The sequence below is a fragment of the Hippoglossus hippoglossus genome, chromosome 1 (assembly GCF_009819705.1).
Source record: "Hippoglossus hippoglossus isolate fHipHip1 chromosome 1, fHipHip1.pri, whole genome shotgun sequence".
Classification (NCBI taxonomy): Eukaryota; Metazoa; Chordata; class Actinopteri; order Pleuronectiformes; family Pleuronectidae; genus Hippoglossus; species Hippoglossus hippoglossus.
Genome location: NC_047151.1, coordinates 19,874,159 through 19,894,511, shown reverse-complemented (window position 1 = coordinate 19,894,511; position 20,353 = coordinate 19,874,159). Strand labels below are relative to the sequence as shown.

General features: G+C 45.7%; 1 protein-coding gene across 6 annotated transcripts in view; it reads left to right on the top strand.

Annotated features, from left to right (window-relative positions):
* Window positions 1-20,353, top strand: part of lef1 (lymphoid enhancer-binding factor 1) — a 58,787-nt gene that overhangs the window by 34,928 nt on the left and 3,506 nt on the right. The window contains exons 4-10 of one of the 6 annotated variants that reach the window (XM_034596986.1): window positions 4,646-4,778; window positions 9,022-9,112; window positions 10,338-10,457; window positions 11,253-11,415; window positions 12,222-12,329; window positions 14,015-14,054; window positions 14,640-14,682. In XM_034596986.1, the coding sequence (XP_034452877.1) occupies window positions 4,646-4,778; window positions 9,022-9,112; window positions 10,338-10,457; window positions 11,253-11,415; window positions 12,222-12,329; window positions 14,015-14,054; window positions 14,640-14,674 (690 nt within the window). In that variant the 3' untranslated portion in view covers window positions 14,675-14,682. Of the gene's footprint in view, window positions 1-4,645; window positions 4,779-9,021; window positions 9,113-10,337; window positions 10,458-11,252; window positions 11,416-12,221; window positions 12,330-14,005; window positions 14,055-14,639; window positions 14,683-20,353 lie in introns of all 6 variants that reach the window. The other 5 variants (XM_034596894.1, XM_034596806.1, XM_034596564.1 and 2 more) reach the window with 5 other exon arrangements.

Below are 20,353 nucleotides of genomic sequence, written 5' to 3'. Positions count from 1 at the left end.
AATTTTAAAGAAGGGGGAGAAGAAGAGTTTTTTTTGGGTGGGGAGGGGGTCACAGATGTAAATTTCTCTCCAGGGCAGGCTTTTCCTGTTATCCGTAGCCTCCTCCACGCCTGTCCCTGTGGTTGGCTTCACTTGTTCGTCTCATTACCCGGGGCGCGTGGCGCTCCTTCGCTTGCTGCCGGCCTGGCTTTCTTCTCCATTAATTGGGTTTCGTTACATTAAGCCCCCTGGCCAAGGGGCCATCCTGCCAATAAAACATTCCATTTTTAGCACTATGCTCAAAGCTGTTGGGGTTCAACCCGCTCTACGAATGGTAATTGGTTATTTATTTAAGCTTCCTCAGGTTGGTCTCTACTGGTTTTGGTGAATAAGAGGGAGGGGTGGAGTGAGATGCTGTTCCCTTTTCTTTCCTGTGTTCAGAGACTGTGGCCAAGAATGTTTGCTCACCGTTGTTGGGAGAAGGTTGGACAACTTGCACACAAACACACCTGAGAGTGAACACCTGGTCTGAGGGGGACTAGGATTTCAGCAATGGGCACGCCCTCGCTTCATACTTAAACTTTCAGCGTTCTGTCTGTGAACTATTCATCTTTATGAGCCACATTGTCAGTGGAGACAGTAGCTAAGGACTATTTAAACAATCTCAAAAGGGTGTGTGCTCTCGACCAGTGATTCACTGTTACTTTAAAACATGTCCTCAGGTGGGAATCACGTCATTTTATTAAAGATTCCAGACAAACACTTGATGATGCTATTTGCTCCCTTTCTTGCCTCATCTTTTTTTCTCTTATATATATATATTTTGTATGTATCCTCTTCCTCTGGAGTGCAGGAAATCCCCTGAGTATGTGAGGTTGGGTTTTGAGGTGAGAAGGGCATCTTGGTAAAAAGATTTAGCAGCATGGGAATCCACAGCCACCACCACTTGAGCTGCCGTCTCCCCAGCTGTTTGTGAAACACCTCACATGGTTTCTGCACACTTGATTGTAGCTGCAGGCGGAAAGAGTCCTCATTGCATATAAATTACAGAAGTGGGAAGTGATTATTATAAAATTCCTGCTTTCCCTTTTTTCCACTCCACTCTGCAGAAGTGGTATAATTGAGTGGAGCACAAAAGCCGTGCTGTGAGGGGAGAGAGGGAGAGAGATGCTAAAAAGGCAATATTGCAGGGATAGTTACTCCAGATACCACATAGACACACATTTAAACACACACACTCGTGCTCAGCAACCATGGCAGCATGGTGGTGGAATTTGACAGAATACAAGCTCCGAGACACCGGCGTGCCGTCAGAAAAATCCTCCCCCAGAAAAAACAAAAACGAAACAAAAACGAAACGTCCCATTTCCCTTCCCCACCCCCAATTTCAGATGGCACGCCAAGTCACTGGCTCCCCGCGCTGAAACACACTGGAGTGTCTCCTCCACGGAGGGCTTGCTGCCAGCTCCAGTTCCACACAATGAATTTCTCTTAAAACCACATCTGAGGGGCTCTTTAAAAGAGCCGGCCAAGCCTGCATATGGAATTCCAAATGGAACGTTTTCTTTTCAGTCCTTGCAGCCTCTCCTCTTTCGCTCTCCCTGAAAAATATGAATAGAGAGATCCTAAGCCTATTATTTCTCCTGTATAATAAAAGGGACCTCCAATATGGCCGCCCTCCATTTGCAACACCGCTGCTGCCACTATGGTTGTTGTTTTTTTCCGATTCAGGACAGGGGGATGAGAGGGGATCAAATCACTGCGACGCGGCCGTCATTGTCGTGGTCAGTTAAGTGTCTACGCACTCCAGGAAATTGGTAGAAGGGTGTCGTGGGCACAGCAAGCAAACAAGTCTCCACCTGGAAGTATTAACACAGTGGCTCCATAACATCATTTGGCACATAATCAATGTAACGTTAAAGAGACAGTAAAAACATACTGTTTAACCATAATACAGCGATATGACAGAGAGATGAAGATATATGAAGTCTATATTACAATTCCTTGCTGTTCTTCTCTTGCTCAGATTTTAGCCTGGCATGCAGTTTGTGTAAATGTGACCAAACAGCCATAAATTCTCTATTGGTCACAGAGGCCTGCAATTTTTCCCTGGTGGATTTGGCCACAAGGGAGGCAGTTTATTAAGAAGTTGACAAAAATAGATTTGACAGCTGTAACTGGGACGAGCACCGAGCTTTCTGCACCTTCCTATTCTTTTGCAGTATCATAGTTTGTACAGGAACAAGTGTGAGAGTCTAACTTTTGTCTCCACTTGCTTTTTTTCCCCTGCCCCCTTTGCCACAAGTTGGAGAAGACTTCCAGCTAAAATGATAATCCCCCAGGTTCTTATCTCATGCTCAAAGGATAGCAAATGGGAGTGGAGAGGCGTAAAATAATATGGGTGAGAATGCTATCATTTAGCCCCTGGTGTAGGCATGTCCCAGCCGCCCCGGTCCTGGTTAGCCCTCCTTCAGGGTTAGCGGCCCTACTAATAAGCCCTCCCCTCTGTAGGATGAGGTCTGACTCTCCCCCCACACCCACAGATTATCTCATCACCTTTGACTCTTGTTAGCTGGGGTCAGAAAACCCGACCCACCTGGACTGGTGTGAAAAAAGATCCTGCATCATGGCTTAATTAGTTTTCAGGCAGGATTTGTCTCTCAACCTGAAATTGTACAATGTGGTCTGTGGTAGATGACTAATATGGAACTTGGGGGGGGGGGGAAACAAAAACTGACCATGGGAGATGAAATTCTTAGGCTGATTAGCAGCCTGATGTGGATGACGCTTCATGCGGTTGGGGACACTGAGCTCTTTTTGGAAACGCAGCACACATACTGCCCTTTGTGTTCCTGGTGAGGACATTCCCAGAAGTTGGAGAGAGGGAGGGAGGGAGGTATTAAGTTGAGAGTCGTGCCAGCCTGCGAGAGGTCCGGGAAAACGCAGACATTCCAGCCACCCCTGTGTGTGTGTGTGTGTGTGTGTGTGTGTGTGTGTGTGTGTGTGTGTGTGTGTGTGTGTGTGTGTGTGTGTGTGTGTGTGTGTGTGTGTGTGTGTGTGTGTGTGTGTGTGTGTGTGTGTGTGTGTGTGTGTGTGTGTGTGTGTGTGTGTGTGTGTGTGTGTGTGACGAGGAGGTGCACCAATCGCCAGTTAGCACCATAGGAATGTCACCTTGGCACACACCTCACTGGGACACCGACACGAGCGCTAATAAAGAGCGGCCTCATGATTATGTCGTCTCCTCAGAATTTAAATTTAGATGTGTATCTTCAACAACATTTACTAATCAGGTGACATTCCCATGGGAGCATCTGATTACCATTTCATGAGGCCTTTTTTCTCCCTTTGATCCAAAGCTTCTGGGTGCTGTTTGGCGTAAGACGCGTCTCACCCAGCGGTGAACCGATGTCTCTCCGATTAGCCATATATCCTGTGGAGGTGATATTTTGACTCCAGCTCAGCTCTGGGCTCAGATTGTAAATAGTAGATTTAGCATGGCTAAGCACTACCATGTGTTCGGTGCTGCTGAAGCATGTAAGCGCTGTTGGCTGGGGGTTGGGGCTGGGTTTTCTTTGGGTCCGGCTCGGCCTATTTTAGTTGTCAGGAGGCAGGGTTCGATCTGAGTCAGCCAGGGATGGGGAGGGGGGGCTTGTGGCCGGCCCACTGTTGACGTGATTACCCCTGCATTAAGTACCACTGCAGACATCTGTCTCACTCGCGCTCTCCCTCCATAGCCAACCCCCCCTTTCTTCTCCTCCTCCTCCATCCCTCATCTTTCCTTCCCCCGGCTCTTGCTCTGTAATGAACTCCCCTTATTCACCAGCTAATGACTCCCTTTGATCTCCCGCCTAAGACCTCTGCTCTAACTCTACCCTGTGAGTCTCTTTTTCTCTCCCCTCTCTTCCTCACTCCTATTCGCTCCAGTTCTGCTCACATCTTTCTCTCTTTAACTGTCTCAAACATGCTCCTGCACCTCTTTGACTTGTTTTTTTCCCTTGTTTTTCCTCTTTGCTTGAGGGAATAGTGTTTTTTAATCCTGCTGACCTAGGCTAAACAAAGTTTTTGAGGTGCACCTATCTCATAATTCCAGAAATCTGTCTGACTGTGGCTTGCATAGTTCGAAAACTGTTCATCATATCTGCTTCACACTGTGCATGTGTATTGTTATGGGCCCAATGAGGTGCAGTGTTGAATTTGATACAGTTTGGGTCGAGTTGAGTGTCACAGAACTTTGTGTAAACAGGCGAACAGCTCTTTGTGTCTTCAGGGTTCTGCAGACTGAGTCCCACAGTCCGTCTAAACTTGCAGCGTCTTAATTACTGAGGGTCATTTTTAAAGTTTCAGAAAGAAAGCTGCAACCACTCCACAGGCCAAGCAAACAGCCCATTCCAAACAGCAGGTTGAGAACAAGCATTAAACTAGTAAACTGAAAGAATTCTTGTTTAACTTTTTCTTGACCATACTCTGAAGCTTTACTCACATATATAAGGAGACTGTTCTGCACAATAGACCACCCGCAATCAGGGCCGTACCAGTCCCCGCATCATGTGACGGGCAACGGACGGAGACATATTGCACATCGAATAATGCTGCTGAAGCTCATGCATATTGTCATCATCACTCTTTCTTATTGTTTTTTTAAATCTCCTTGTATTTTTCTCCACAGTCCAACAAAGTCCCTGTGGTGCAGCCGTCCCATGCAGTCCACCCACTCACCCCGCTGATCACGTACAGTGACGAGCACTTCGCTCTAGGATCTCACTCTGGACATCATCATCAGGATGGCAACAACAAACAAGGTAGAGAGCAAAGCATGACACAGCAATAACAGCCTGTGCACCAACTGTGTGGCAGCTGAGTCAAAGATAAACAGACATCAGAAATGATTTTGCACATGACTCATTTAGAGAGCAATTAGTTTAATTCAGCTGGCTGTATGAGAACTTTGTGCATGATCTGTGTTCCCAGATATTTTGAATGTTCTTGTCGTCCTGTTGTCTAATAAGTTCAGACTGGAAATATTTTCTAAATTTGCCTCGGAGCTTCTGTAGTAAGGAAGAGAAAGACAGCTCAATACCAATTATTATACCTCTGCTTATCTGCTGATACTGTACCGAGTATCAGTCTGACATCAGAACAATTTAAGATTTGTATACCAGACTGTGTAGAACTCTGTGACTGACTGACTGACGGAGTCCCCGACAATATGACACCAGTGATCGGCCGTTCAAGTGTTTTGTTTCCCATCGGTTGTTGCTGTTTGAAAATGATTTGGTTCAGTTATATCATCAGGGAGTGCGACTTATTTCTGTTGGCCCCTCCAGTACTCTCTGCTACGGTGTTTGTCAAATTCTGCCTACGTCCTAAAAACGACATGCCTGTCGCGACAACGTGCGTGGCTAAAGCAAAAACTACCAGTGATACGCCGAGTTTACAGAGGCTGACAAAGCTGTGATCCGCCCGGCAGGAGAGACACTCTGAGGCAGGAGATTTTCATTACTGACCTGTGCCGTACACATCCACTGGAGGGAAATAAAATGTGCCTAACTGCACATGGTACTTGGTTTTTACCTTGTCTTGTTATTCAAGACAAGACCAAGGTTTGCTGTGTGACCAAAACCGTAGCTTTAGCCGGGGATATCTGAATAAACACAGCTGATTGAAAAAACATTGAATTGTATAGTGACACTGAAGAAACTGTATTTAATTAATTGTATCGCATCAGTGCATCGCCTAGATTTGTAAGTATGTTGTAGATTTTACTTTCCCTCTTTCATCATATATTGAGTGGGAACATCGGTAATGAATTGATTAACAAAACAAAGCTTTTTGTGATGCTTTACATGATGTGTGTTACTCTCTTGATGGGTTTTAATAAAAAGATTGCCTGTCTGTTATAAACTGTTAAAGTTTTACATCATCCGTAAATAAACCGGGCTAATTAGTCTTGTAGGTTTGAGAATAAAATATGATTTTTTTATTCAGGTCACGCTGAATGCTGAACTTAGTCTGCACCAAACCAAACAATTACCTGATTCTTTTTACATACCTGCCCACACTCAGGATTCAATAGACACTCAAACCAAAATGTGTCACAGTGAAGTCATCTTTCCTGTCAGCTGTGAGCGTGAACTCATTTGAAGCCGCCTGTGGGATGGCGCGCTCAGCTCTGCTGCCCTCTCCCTCTGCACCCTTTGCCTCTCTGCAACAACATCAAGCTCCAGCTCTGACAGCTGCAGAGAAGCTCCGCAGCAATTTGCACGAGCTCCTCAGCCCCTGCGCAGCTGGAGACTCTGGCAGCTTCTCTTGAAAGCGAACAGACGCGAGCCCTCCATAGTTTTGTCCCGCACCTTTTCTCTTCGCGAGACTTTCTTCTCCCGTGGCTGACAGTTGAAAAGAAAGAGAGGAATGAGACAGGATGTAGGCGATGATGAAGATGATGATGATGATGATGAGGTTCTGAGGGACCAACTATAAATAACAAAATGAAGTGAGTACACAGCTTAGTGAGATGAAGGGAGTTAGACATACAAAGAATTTGTGCTCCACTTATGCCAGAGGAATCGTGCACCCGACACGTTATGTTGAATATTTTTCTAACGGAAGCAGGAAAGAGTTGTGTTGACACGGAACTAAGCAATAGATATACAGAGCACACACTCGACCTCAGAAAATTGTTGTCATATCGTAACACTCTCCATTTTACTTTTTTTGGTTTGCTTTTCAGTCCACAGAGATCCACTAAGTTTCTGACAAACGCAGTCGAGCGCACAGAACCCCTGGAGGTCTTTTTCTTACTATATTTGATCTTTGCACTCGCAGCCCAACAGAAATCCATGTCCAAGCGATGCACTTGCAGAATTAGCTGCAAATGATTTCCCCAGGCATATTCATGTGTGTATACCAGCAGAGCTAAGCTGAAGATGCTTAAAACGAATCCTCTCTTATTCTCTTTCTTGCTGTCCCTCCCTCCCTCCCTCTCTCTTTCTCTCTCGATATCATATCGACCAATTGATGCGCTGCCTTCCTTAGCGGCCTCAGACTTTGATCTGCTCGTTAATTATGAAAAACAATCATGGATTTCTCATTATGAGCTCTAATATGCACAGGGCTGCAATGCAGGGTGGAAGTTTGAGTATTGGGGGGGCCCTTTGAACATTTTACATTCAAACCTTTACATTGTGTTTTGTTTTTAAAGATGGGAACGCTGATTTGAATACAGAATATTTTACACTGAGAATCATGTCAGTGTTGCTTGTTTGGCGAGGAAATGCAAGTGTGAAGCACTGTTGGGTGTCAATGGGAACGTGTGAATAGGGGGGAGTGAGTAATTAGGCACCTTAGGGGTGTGAGTGACAAGGTTAACACGCTGGGGCTCTCTTCTCCCTCGCCGCCTCACCCCCTTGCCTCCTTCCCTTCTGCCCTCAGGAGGGCCCTGAGGAGTGTTCGCTGGTGGATTAGTGGGCAGAGGATAGTGCTATGCGTGCTATGAATCCAGCGTTGCAACATTGGCTTTGGAGATATAAGCCCCTCGCTCACCCTGCCTCTCAGAGGAGGGAGGCCCCCTCAGACCACAGCTCGGAGAGACAGAAAGAAGAGGAAGAGAAAGGATAGAGGCAGGGAGAAAAGACTGGCTCCAGCAGGGATTAGAAGATGGTGCTAATCTGGAGGCATTTGCCCTCTTTTCTTTGTGCGTGTGTTTGAGCATACGTGTAGAAACACTCCACTTGTCCGTGAACAGCATTTCTCTATCTGGATCATAGAAGCACTTCCCTTTGCTCTAAAATGGGGGAAAAAAAACTAATCGGTATCGCACGAGTAGATAGAGGCGATACATTTTCGTAAAATTTTTGTCATCCTGCCGCCCCATTCTCATTAAGAGACCTCTCGACCTTGAAGCCCAGTAGGAGCAGGCGAGTCGGAGATGGAGGAGCTTAGTCCTGGAGATCCACTGACAGTTAGTCCAAGTCAATCCCGTGTCTACAGGGAGCGCTGCAGCCTCCGCCACAAAGAGGGCAGCTTCAATTAACCAGCTTAAATACACTAAACCACACTGGAAGGAATCTGGCTAAGCGGAGAAAATATCATCCTTTCTTACCGGGTGATAATGTGAGGTCAGGAGGCACGTTCAATTCCCAACGTGTGCAATGTCCTTGATTCGGAGTAGAAGATTGGAATGAGTAATAAAAATGGATTTTGAACAACATTGTTTTTTGATCAAGATTTAAAGATATAATATGTCACAATCCTTCATGAAAATGTCTAAAAACAATTTGACCTATGTTATATATTTTGTTGACCCTTGGACTTACACTATCCAAAATGTTTCCAACAATGTTTGAACCCAAAGATATCCACAAATGTATTTTGTTCGCCTTTAAAGTGCATCATATCTGCTTGACCCGTGGCTTTTCCCATGTCTGCTATAACTTCTGGGTCAATTGATGTATGACGAAGGAAAAACAAACCACTGGCCCGTTAGCTGCTTTTTCCTTCATCTGTTTGAAATGGATCCAGATTATTCAGTAACGGTTGCTACACGTTCTCTTGCTGAAGCTCACATGGGAACCAACCAACTCAAGATTATGGGACAGGAAATGTTGGTGAACACAGAAACTCCCATGATCCTGCACTATTTCACAATGTCATCAAGCCAGGTCTTTTGCAATTGTTTTGATAATGACACCCCTAGAGGCCGAAGTTGCATATTATACATTTAAGGTTGGAATACAGTCTATTTGAGTTTCCTCAGTTGTGACCTTAACAGCTCTAAAAAAGGCTGGTGAATAAACCTCAAGTTCTATTTTTGTCAAGAATGAATGTTCAGAATCATTAATCAGTCCAACCTCAGCATATCTACCAGTACAGATGTCGTAGCAGTGATTTGAGGAATGCGAACATGCAGTATATATTTTTTCTTAACCGTTTTTTGCTCTTTAAAAAGGAAATGACAAAATTAGTTAAAAAAAGTATTGAAGAAAATGTCTGACCAAAGAATATTGGTCTAATATCTAACTCCTCTGCACCATCGTTGTGTTGCAGGAATGCAAAGGCATCACCAGGGCCCGGACATGACCAACTTCTACTCCCTATCACCTGGAGGAGTGGGACAGATCACGCCACCACTGGGATGGTGAGTCGCAGACGGACGAGGCAAAAACACGTGCAGTCAATTCGTGTAAACAGGGATCAATTACTACCCTGTCTTCCCACATCAGATGCAAACTGACACGGTGCTGGCTTTTATGCGCTGAATGTAGGCAAGCTGGCCTTCAGCAGCAGCCGCTGCCTTCACAGGGAGGTCTGCCTCTGGCTGTTCCTGCTGCGCTGCTGCGGCTTCAGCCACACCAGCTCCTCTTTTTCCCCTAGCACACATGTCAAACACATCACCGCATACGTGCCCCTGCATAACCATATGGCTGCTTAACCCCCATCAAAGGTTTTTGGAAGCACTTTTCTCTCTGAGCCTCACTTCATGTTTGAGAAGTGCTTTTTTTAGTGTCTTTTACCTCCATTTCCTGTACTTTTTCATCCCTTTTTTTGCCCAACATCTCTTGCCTTCTTTCTTTCTTCTTCCTTGCTATCTTTTTCTCCGTCAGTGTGATGTTTGCAGAGACAGGGCTCCAGGCACACACTGAGTGATGCCAGATGTAAGGTGCGGGATCAGGCGACTGTTGAAGCCCAGGCGTTCTCCCCCTCCTTAGACCTCTTTAGATCTGAATAACTATAATATATGAGCCCATTTTTGATTTAGGAACTTTTCCCTAACCAGGAACTTTTTCTTAGGTACTTACCCACTTTTCCTGAAGGAATAACTTCCCTGTTATTCAGAGGAAAGATATGATAAATTAACTTACATTTGTGTAGAAGTGTTTAGTGGTTTCTTGTTTCCTGCCACAGCCCTCTAGATTCATATTGCAAGTTGAGAATTACTGCTATGTTCGGTCAACATTTAGAATTTTACTGTGTTGTTTTTGGAAATTTTCATTTACCCCAGCATGAAATGATCATATTGACTGCTGTCATTAAGCCAGACCTCCTCCCTGGGACATTAAAGCTTTACTCTGCTTCTCTACTGTAATAGTGCAAGAAATAGGTTGATGAAATCAGTCATTAAAAAAGTAGAACTGCACGTACAAGAAGTTAGTGACCCTGCTGTCATTCTTTCTAAATATTAAGCATTGAAAATCTAACCTCAACAAGACGAGCATGTGGACGTATTTCCTTCCTTTTTTCTTACTGTCATTTCAGACCTTTTTTTTCTCACTTAAGTGACCTTTACGAGACCCTGTCCTTACCACTGACCTTCTCCTTGCTGTCTGGCTAATTAAAGTGCATGTTGTCCACTGTTATTGCAGGTTCTCACACCACATGGTGCCTGGCCCCCCAGGCCCTCACGCCACAGGGATCCCCCACCCGGCCATCGTCAACCCGCAGGTCAAACACGAGCCACCGCATGAAACAGACATCATGCACATGTGAGTCTCGCAAACGCAGAATGGCATTTTATCAAACACTTCCATACTTTCTTTGGTTTTTAATAGCTTTGAAGGTCTCTACTTCCTCCCCTCACCCCCTCTATCAGCATTTTTCTGAGACGACATACTTCCAGGTATTTGAGCACTCTGCCACTACAGCGGGCCATCGCTGAACAAACCCTCTGTCAGAGCCGTGTTCTCATTGCCTTGATGTGAGCAGATAAGCAGCGAGGGCCCGTGCTCCACTGATAACAGGCCTGTGCTTCATTTGGCCTCAGGGATCACAACACACTTAGCCAGCCACAGATACAGGTCCCAGATTAGTGCTTGGATGAACTGAATTCACATCCCCAGTGTGTGCAGTGGGAAATCTGATATTTACATTATTCATGGCCATCCTCATACCAAAACTGTCGAATCAGAAAGGTTGTTAGAAAGTAAGTCAGGAGAGGGAGTGGAATCTTTCAGCTTGTGAGTTTGAGCATTTGGTTTTAAGTGATTAACAATGTGCTATAGACAAAAAGGGTTTGGTTGCCATTACTGGTGAAGTAATCTCTCCGCATGACGGCCTGCAACTGCACAACTGCACATGATTAAAGAGGCAGGGGCCCATCGCGTGGCAACCCCTTGCACGCTGCCTCACCATTGGCTGAGAGCAACCAGACGGTTGCTGTTTTTGGTGCCATTGCGGCACCACGATTTCCTTCTCTTATGACTCTCAATTTCTAACTTTTCTGTCTCTACCTGTTTTCTTTAACTCCATCTGTGGTGTTATTGTTTTGTTTTTAATTGCAGGAAACCCCAGCATGAGCAGAGAAAGGAGCAGGAGCCCAAAAGACCGCACATCAAGAAGCCACTAAACGCCTTCATGCTCTACATGAAAGAGATGCGTGCGAATGTGGTCGCCGAGTGCACGCTGAAGGAGAGCGCAGCCATCAACCAGATCCTGGGACGAAGGGTAGGTCACATTGTCGCTGTACTTGGTCTCATTCTCCCTTTTGCTCTAATTTATCTTTGTTGATTGGGTGAAATCACCGAGAGATGAAGGTTCAAGCCACGGCCCTTAAGAGGCGGTACGGGCCGACTTTCCAGGCCCAATTAGTTAAAAAAGCACAAAGGTTCCTCTCTCTATTAACATACAGTCTTTTATGAACCAGTCATGATTATTGTCATAATGATTGCCCCAGCCAATTATTTCCCTCTCAGAAGCACAGATACAAACTGCCTATCTAACTGACATTTAATCAAATTGGCTTTAATAAAATATGCCTGGATAATGGCACGGTTGGAAATGACAAAATTTGTTCCTTTTGAGGATTGGGAAAAGAGTGGAACCACAGAGCCATGTTAAAAGCCTTAACGAATAGGCCCAGCGGTTGAGGCAGCCAGCCACAGCAAAGCCTAGTTTGTGGCCTGCATAGGGTAATTGCTCACTGACATAGTTTGAATAAAAAGCGCTGCTAAATTGGAACCAGTGTTTTGATATGAAATCAAAGTTTTTCCCCCCTTCTCTTCTCTCCCACTCCGACTCTTTTGCATGTTAATCTCTTCATCATGTTCCCCCTTCTTCTTCGTCTCTCTTTTATCCCCCGTTTTTTTTTTTTTCTACAACAAACGTTTGGAAGTTGAAACGGCTTCTTTTTTTTCTTTTTTTTTTCTTTAGCAAAACACCAGCACACTTCTCTATGCAGGGAAACATGCAAGTGCATGCCAGTAATTGACTGTATGCTATTTTTTCCCCTAATCTCCTTTGTACTGAAACAGTGGCATGCTTTATCTCGGGAAGAGCAAGCTAAGTATTATGAGCTAGCCCGCAAGGAACGGCAGCTCCACATGCAGCTCTACCCAGGCTGGTCCGCTCGAGACAATTATGTAAGTATCAACAGAACAGATTGGCAAAGGTGCGCCTGCGAGTGTGTATGTTGGTCTTTTTGTTGTTTGTTTGTGTCCGTGTCGCATGACGTGTTCTTTAGATGTCAGACAATAGTCACACAAACACGCTAATTCACACTAGTCGGCTCCGTGCTAATAGGGTCCATTTGTGGACCCTTTGTCTCAGCCTGATTTGTAATTCATAACACTGTGACTCACTGCTACATTACCATCCACACTTAAATGGATTGTAGTATCACGGACATTATTATTGCCACACTGGGTGAAAATTGCCTGGTAATGGTTATGCTAGGCTTTGATGTTCTATATCAGTGTGGATGTAAAAGGCAACTGTTAGCCTGAGTTGCGGAGGCTGGATGGTGCATACATCATTCAGCAGCAGCAACCTTTGCTCCTCTAGCTGCCTGTTTTGTTTGTGAATGTGGGAGGTTCAGCTTGATTTAGGATGCAGTCTGTTTTTGGTGTGTGTGTGTGTGTGTGCGTTTGTGCATGTGTTTGGAAGTTGTCGCAGTCTGTCCCTGAGTACATGTGGTGTGTATGAATTTGTGAGAGAGCACCAGCCTTTATTAAAAGTGTGGCTCCGGCACTCACATTCACTCCACCACCAAAGTGCTTTGTGGTGTTTATCTGCCTCCCCTCGGACACCGACAGCATCCCTCCTCCTTCTGCCTCCACTGCTCCGCGGCAAAAATGCCTCGCTGAGCTGGGGGAACGTCTCCACACCTCTGCTACCCGACGTCAGCCAGTGACAGCTAGTGCAAACGTATTTTATGTGTAGGGGAGAAAAAGTAGAGGGATGACTTTCTTCTTACTGTAAAAGTAAAAGCAAATGATTTTAACTCAAAAGATTTTGCATCCCTGTGAGCGCTGTTCTGTGACCCCTCCCACAAATAAAATCCTCAGGCAGCACATCATGCCTGGAAACACCCAAAATAGGTAAGGCACAGGCATTGAGAGCATGTAGCATTCATAGTTTTTTTTTTTCCCAGTGTACCCCCTCTCTCATCCTTTCTCTCACCCACTCTCACTTAGTCGCTCCTCTCCCCTGTCTGCCGCAGCAGTAGAAGGCAGATTAGCTCATGAATAAGTGGATTAGCAGACTTTGCAGCAGGAAACCAAAGTGCTGCTCATATTTGACTAGAACGACTCTACGCTGCTATCTATACCTATAGTCTCCCCCCTGGGGATTTAGCATAAGCTATAAATCCCCACACACTCCCACCACCTCGCTGGGAAAAGAGTGGCACTCTTCAGTCATTGAGCTCGACTAGCCTAATTATGGCGAGCGTTTTTAATTGCACTTCAAAAAGGGGTAGTGGGAAACTGACACGGGCTGGTCACAACAGTAGAGCAAGGTGTCGCTTTGTGATTAGGACGTAACTCAAATAAAGGCCCTGAAATAGTAGAAAGGAAGTCACTTATTTAAAAAAAGTAGTTGAGAGCAGGTGGAGAACACTTGCTTTGAATCAGACCCTTGCTTGGTTCCGTCCCTCTCAGCGGGGCAGTTTTGCGGCGGAGTCCGGAGTCCGAGGGATGCTGGTTGGATGCCCAGCAGGGGATGAGTGAACATGGCAGTCAGCAGCAGGATATCAGAGTGGTCTAGTGAGCGTGAGTGCTGGAGCCACACTTTATGTGTTCCTCTGTATATTTTTTAGGGAAAGAAGAAGAAGCGGAAGAGGGAGAAGATGCAGGAAACGACCACAGGTAAGCAACAGTCCCTCCAGTGCCTTCTTCTTCTTTATTCTTTTGTCTGTTGCATCTTGAGGTCGTGAGTTTCACCATCTTCCCATAGAATACATGTCATCATGATGTAAAAAGGATAAAACTAATCTCCCAATAGACGTAGAGATTTACACTAACCACACTAACATCACCTGCTGTCCTTATTCTGGCTTCGGTCTTGATTCCGTGCAGGCAGTTTACTCACTCATTCACATGTTTGTGGACATCCCCTCCATTCGTCTGTCCCTTGCCTCTCTCTCATCCCTATCTTAACACATGACACCTGCTTTGGGATTAGTCTGTCCATTCTATACGACGACTTACCAATTCTGGGCTTTGCATTCCTTGTTTGCTTGCTACACTACAGTCTGTCTTTCTGCTGACCTTGTCTAGCTGCGCTCCTGAGCTTCCTCTCAGCACTGCAAGTTTAATCCATTGAGAATTACGTCTTAAGTAAAATGTCAATTTCCTTTTGTTATTTTAGTCTGTAATGGATGGTAAAGATCAATGCCGTCCAGAAACTCCCCCCCAAAAAAAACTTTTAAAAAAAGATGCAATTTTCTGCAGGTACAGGCCAGAGAATGAAAACGGCGTACATCTGAGAAAAATGGTAAGACACCCCCACTCTATCCCCTTCCTGTCTGGTCCAGTTCTATGTCGAGTCCTTTTTTAAACTGCCAAACACTGATTTGAGAGTATGTACTCACAGACTAATCCTAAAAAGGTCCACCCTAACCTCGCCATAGTCATTGTGTCAGTGGTGTTATGGCCTGAAGAGGGATTGTTTGCACAAAGGCCTGAGCACAATAGGCATTGGATTTTCTGCGCGCGTGTGTATGTTAAACTGCATGTGTGTGTATGTTAAACTGGTCAATTCAATGTATTTTGTGTTCAGTGCTGGTTGGATGACGGTCAAGGACGTCGTGTCAGCGGTTTGTGGCTTATTTTTTCTTCCATCGTGTGTCAGAAAAACAAATAAAAAATGTGGGTTTTGAAAAATGTTGCTTTAAATATCAGCTCATCCACTCTTGTGTTTTCTAAATAATACATCTGAAAACACTTTTGCGAGCCCAGAACGTTTTTCTTTTTTTTTTTTTACTGCTGGTGAAGGCTAAGACGTCAGCTCGGCTCCATATGGACTACATGTGTTGTCTCTCTCTCTGCATCTTTGTTGAGCGGAGCAGGACTCAGCAGCTCGTTTGGCAGGAACTTAATGAGATGCTATACCTTAACAAGATTTCATGGTATCTGGGGTCTCAGCGTGTCTGTAATGCTTCCATAACAAAGGCACTCCTGTAGCGTTTTTTTTAAACATGTGAAAGATATGTTGAGATGTATTGATTCATGTGACATGTCAACCCCTCTCCAAACTGTCACCTGTCCCTCTTTTGTTAAAAGGATTAACTTTTTCCCGATGCGTGGGGAAGGCAAGTCTCCTCTCCCTCTTTCAATCTTCCTCTCTCTCTCTCTATGGATCTGTTTGCCTTCCATCTATCTCCTTCCCTCTCCCCCTCCCAGTGAGTCGGGTAGCATCCTGTTATTCCGCTCCCTTTCGGCAGCAGGAGAAGCCAGGCAGATGTGACAAATCTGGTCTTAAGTCGAAATCACCCCAACCAGACAAAGGTTTTCCACTTGATCGATTCCTGACCCAGTGGCTCTCTCTGAACTCAAAATTGGTCGGGCGGCTTTTCTTTTCTCCGTTTTTTTTTTCCGCCAATGCCGCTTTTCAAAGCGCAGAAGCGGAGGCAGCGAATGCAAGCGCTAAAAAGCACTTTATCTCTGATCCAATAATTAGCAGCGCCTAGCCGCAGCGGGATGGACACCCTTGCTGATTCTCAGTGACAGCCTTAAACTAATATGCATAATACCAAGGATACTGCCACAACTCCCCAAGCCCTCAATTTATGCAGATCCCAAAGAGCTGGATTGAGGTTAGCTCGGTGTAGACGCCAAAAAACATCTTTAAATGAACTCGTTTGTCTATTTCTTTTCATCTGCCCCAGCCTCTACCCCATCTGTCTCTGCCCCTGTATGAAAAATCTGGACGGACATTTGTTCGTGACTTAATTCTTCAGACACATTCTCGACACGTTTTGCTCCATTAGATTTTATTTTTAGCATCTGCACCCTCGTAATGAAGAACATCCAGCATTACAATTGCTCCATTCTTGGTAGATTTTATGAAGGGAAAAATTGACTTGAAACGTTTTTATATTAACATGCTTTATGGCCATTGCTAAGTCTTTCTGCCTGTGAGGCAAACTGGGAGTTGAGTCGTCGGTCTGTGTTTAATGGTCTGACATTGCTTCTCTTTGTTATCTTTAGCATGTCAAACACTGGGCCCGCCACACAGCTGGCTCTCACCACAGTGGAAGAGCACTCTGAGAAGTCATTACTCTGACATTGTGAAATTAGGATTTCCGTCTCTTAGCCTCTGCCCCTGTTTTTACTTCACACCGACTTAAAGAGCGCACTGAAACTCCTCCTTTCCCTCACTTTTTTCTTTATTTGTTTTCTCCCCTCTCTTGCTTCCTCTCGCCCTGTCAGCCTTTTGTCTGACTCAGCCCCTCTGATTCACAGCCCTAAAGATGGTTATCTGGACGAGATACATACGTGCCCTCCAGGCTTTTTCGTCCGTCTCGGCTGCTGCGCATTTTTTTCACAGGGGGGAGACACTCCTAACAAAGGTGGCTTTTTGATTTGGCTGGTGGGAACTGTGGAGTTGCACACACTTGCAAAATGCCATAAAACTGCATGAGTCATCTCGCTCCGGCTCTTATGAAGGTGCTCCTTTGTCGAGATGCAAAACGAACGTCTTTACTTGTCAATTATTCTTTGTCGGTGCATCAAGGCCCGTTTCTAGCCACATGGTCCTGGTGCAGAAACATGAAAAGAAAAAGTGTAGCAGGAGATTTGGTGGCGACTCTGTCTTCCTCCTCCTCCTCCTCCTCCTCCTCCTCCTCTTCTGTCGTGGCCCGGCTCTGCTCCCTCTGATGTGTGCAGCCAGAAGTCAGCTGTCAAAAGACTTTTGATGAGCAAAGAGGAAGGAGAGAAGAGAGGAGAGGAGAGGGGAGGGAGTGAGTGAGTGTGTTAGGGGAAAGGGAGAGCGAAAAAAAACGGGCCAGAAGAAAATCCCTCATTCTGGAGAGTTCTGTTCTGTGAGTTTGCCCAATCTCACTCAACTGCCACTCATCCTTCAGTCTCCATCCCTTATTTATTTCCCGCTTCTCTGTATTTGTTGCCTCTCATCGTCTCTCTCTCTCTCTATCTGTGTGTGTCTCTCCACCAGACCCTCATCACTCTCTGCACATTTCACACACACCCGAGCAGCCACACACACACTCCAGCCGCAATTAGGCAAGATCCAGTGTCCGCCTCTATTTCCCGAGTCGTTTCAATTTGGCACTGAGCCTCTAGGCTGCCGCGGCACAGCCCAGTGGCTCCACACCCTCCCTTATTAGTGACCTGGGATAATTGAGGAAGGAATCCGGATCGCAAAAAAGAAGACGGACTCTGGGTCTGGCTCCGAGTTGTTTTTAAAATTGTACTTCTTCACAGAAAAAAGTAGTAGTCACGGGTGGGAAGCGGAGCGAGAAGAGAGATATTTGGGCTTAAATCAGAGCAACGCCCTGGCTAATGTTGCTGTGGGGAGGATATAGAATTGGAAAAGGTTCACCCCCGCCGTCCCCCCCCCCCCCCTCCCCCCTGACCTCCACAAAGCAGACTCTGTGGAGGAAACTAACCCCTCAGCACTCGGTACATGGACTTCCAGAGGGTGGCAGTATGTCAAACGCGGTGCGATGCAAAAGACTGTGGTTTTTAGCTCAGAAGTACAAATCTTGGACTCCGACAAGGTTGTCTCATCCTGGTCTGGGCAGCCCACTCGAGAGGGAGAGAAAACCATTAAGATGAGGATATAACCCTCTTAAAGTTCTGTGTTTACATGCAGCTAAAGTGCTGCCATTGTTTAGACTGGGGCTTGAAATTTGTTTTGATTGAGTCACGGGCCCATTGTGTTGTGGTTTGGTCAGCTGCAGGAACAGTATGAGGGTCCAGTCTCTCAGCTTTTCTTTTTTGTTTTTGTTTTTTGTAATGTCTTCTTCACTTCCTCCCTTTCTCTCTCTGTGTCTACCACCCCCCCAACCCTCATTCCAAACCCCCCTATTTTTTTCTTCTTGTTTTGGGAAGAGGCGGAGATATGTGGCCTTGTAAAAACGCTCGTGAGATGCTTATCTGTGAACGAAAGGCCCCCAGGTAACGCTGGGGCACAGACAGGAAGAGAACAGCGAGGTCTGAGGGAAGCGGTGTTTATTTTTATTTTACTCCACTCGGCCTGGTAATTGTCAGAGGAGGCAAAAACCCTCGGCCCCTTCTCATTTTCATCCCTCACTCATTTTCTGCCACTTTACTCCTCTCCGTCACCGCTCCTCCTCTTCCCTGCTCCTCTCCTCTGTCCTGGTGGTGAATACGAGCGGCGGTGGCGGCCTTTGAAGCGAGACCACAGCAGAGGGAGCCGTCATTGTGTAGGCCCTTTGAATGTGCTCTAACCTCCCCCCCTCGACACCCCCCCCTCAGCCTGCAGCGGCTCAGACTGAGCGGTGCGGGGGCACACGGCCAGACTTCAGCTGCCCGGGCCCCCCAGCGATGCCGCCTCAGATGTGGGCAATGCCTCCCCCCCCCCCCATCCTCCCACACCCTCCTGTGCTCCCCTCGTCTCACCCACACATGCCTGAGGTTTGGGGTTTTTGGTGTCTCCCCTCCTCCCCTTTCCCCCCCTTTGACCACAGCCAGTCCCCACCCTTCCTTACGCTCAAATATTTAAGTCTTTTCCTCCTCTTTTCTTTCTCTTCCCCCCTGTTTAAGCCCCTCCTGACTGACTTGTTAGTTTCTGATATCCCCCCGTTTGATTGGAGGTTAAAAAATAAATGCTTTTTTCTAAAAGTGGCAATTTCTTTTTAAGTTGAATGTCTAAGAAAAGTGCTGACAGGGCAGAGAATTCAGTTTAAGACGTCGCCTTCTCTTCCAGGTGCTTTTTTTTTATTACCCTGCCTCTTTATTTATTTCCCCCTGGTGTGTTTAAGAGAAGCTCTGCTACAACTTCGTAGAGGAGGCTGCTTTGAGAAGGTGTCACCAGAGCGAACTGTGCAGTCCAGGCAGAGGTCAACGCCAGGACTTGTCACCACAGCACATCTGTTGGTGTGACCTCAGAGGACGATGTAACAGAGATACGCTCAGGTTTCAGCATTGGTCCCCATTAGATTTGGTTGATCACCTCCGTCCATTTTTTGTTTGTGACCAAAATTACGCATTTCCATGAAAGGATGCGGTAAGAACCCATAAAGGTTTCTTGACATTTTCAACAATTTCCCATAAAACAATTCATGGATCTTGATGAAAAAATCAGGCATATTTATGGGACTGATATCTGAGTGTGTGCAGCTTGATTACATTTATATAAGGAGACTATTGGGCCTTGGAGATATGCGCTTTACTGAGTGCCATTATAGTTGGTTCTGTTTTTTTTATTTACAAGCAAAAACCTCAAACATTCACTGGTTTCAGCCCCTTTTGGTTTTGAACATGTTTTCAGATGTTGATCAAACAAACAAAGCTCTTTGTTACTCCCGACTTTTTTTTGTCGTTCGCCGTTTTCCATTTTTATTGACAATCTTTGGACAAAACAATTGAACAGTTAATCAAACAGTTGACGTTTATATGAATGATGAAAATAATCAGCGTCCTGTGAGGGAGGAACTGTTGACAGCTATTGGTGCGTGAGCAGCGACGTTATTAATACGTCACTTCTTAACTATGTTAGCGTAGATGTTACTCTAGCATCAGCATTTCTTCACAAACAAGAGCAATTAATGACACTGGATGCTTTTCATTCTTCTCTTGATTGGTGTCCTTAGCCACCATGATTGACAGTTTAATCCAACCACCTGCCAAATTTATTTTAAAAGCGCGTGCTGATTCCAATCTGAAATGTTCTGGTGTAACAAACCATCTCCCACATCAGGTTCATGAAAATAAGAAATTACAAATCGTCCTTCACTTGGATTCCTCTCCATCTCCCCTCAGTCTTTCCCTTTCTCCTCTGCCATGGTAAAGTCTGCTCCTCAGCCTGCGCTGGAGACACCTCTCTCCACTTGGCTTATTTTTAGAGTAATTTGTCAGCAGTGTTTTCCCTTTTAATGGCACAGAAAGAAACCCCAGAGCTCTGTGTAGGGAGCGAGGGAAGGAGCTGCGGAGGTGGGTGGGTTGGTGGGTTTGGAGGTTAA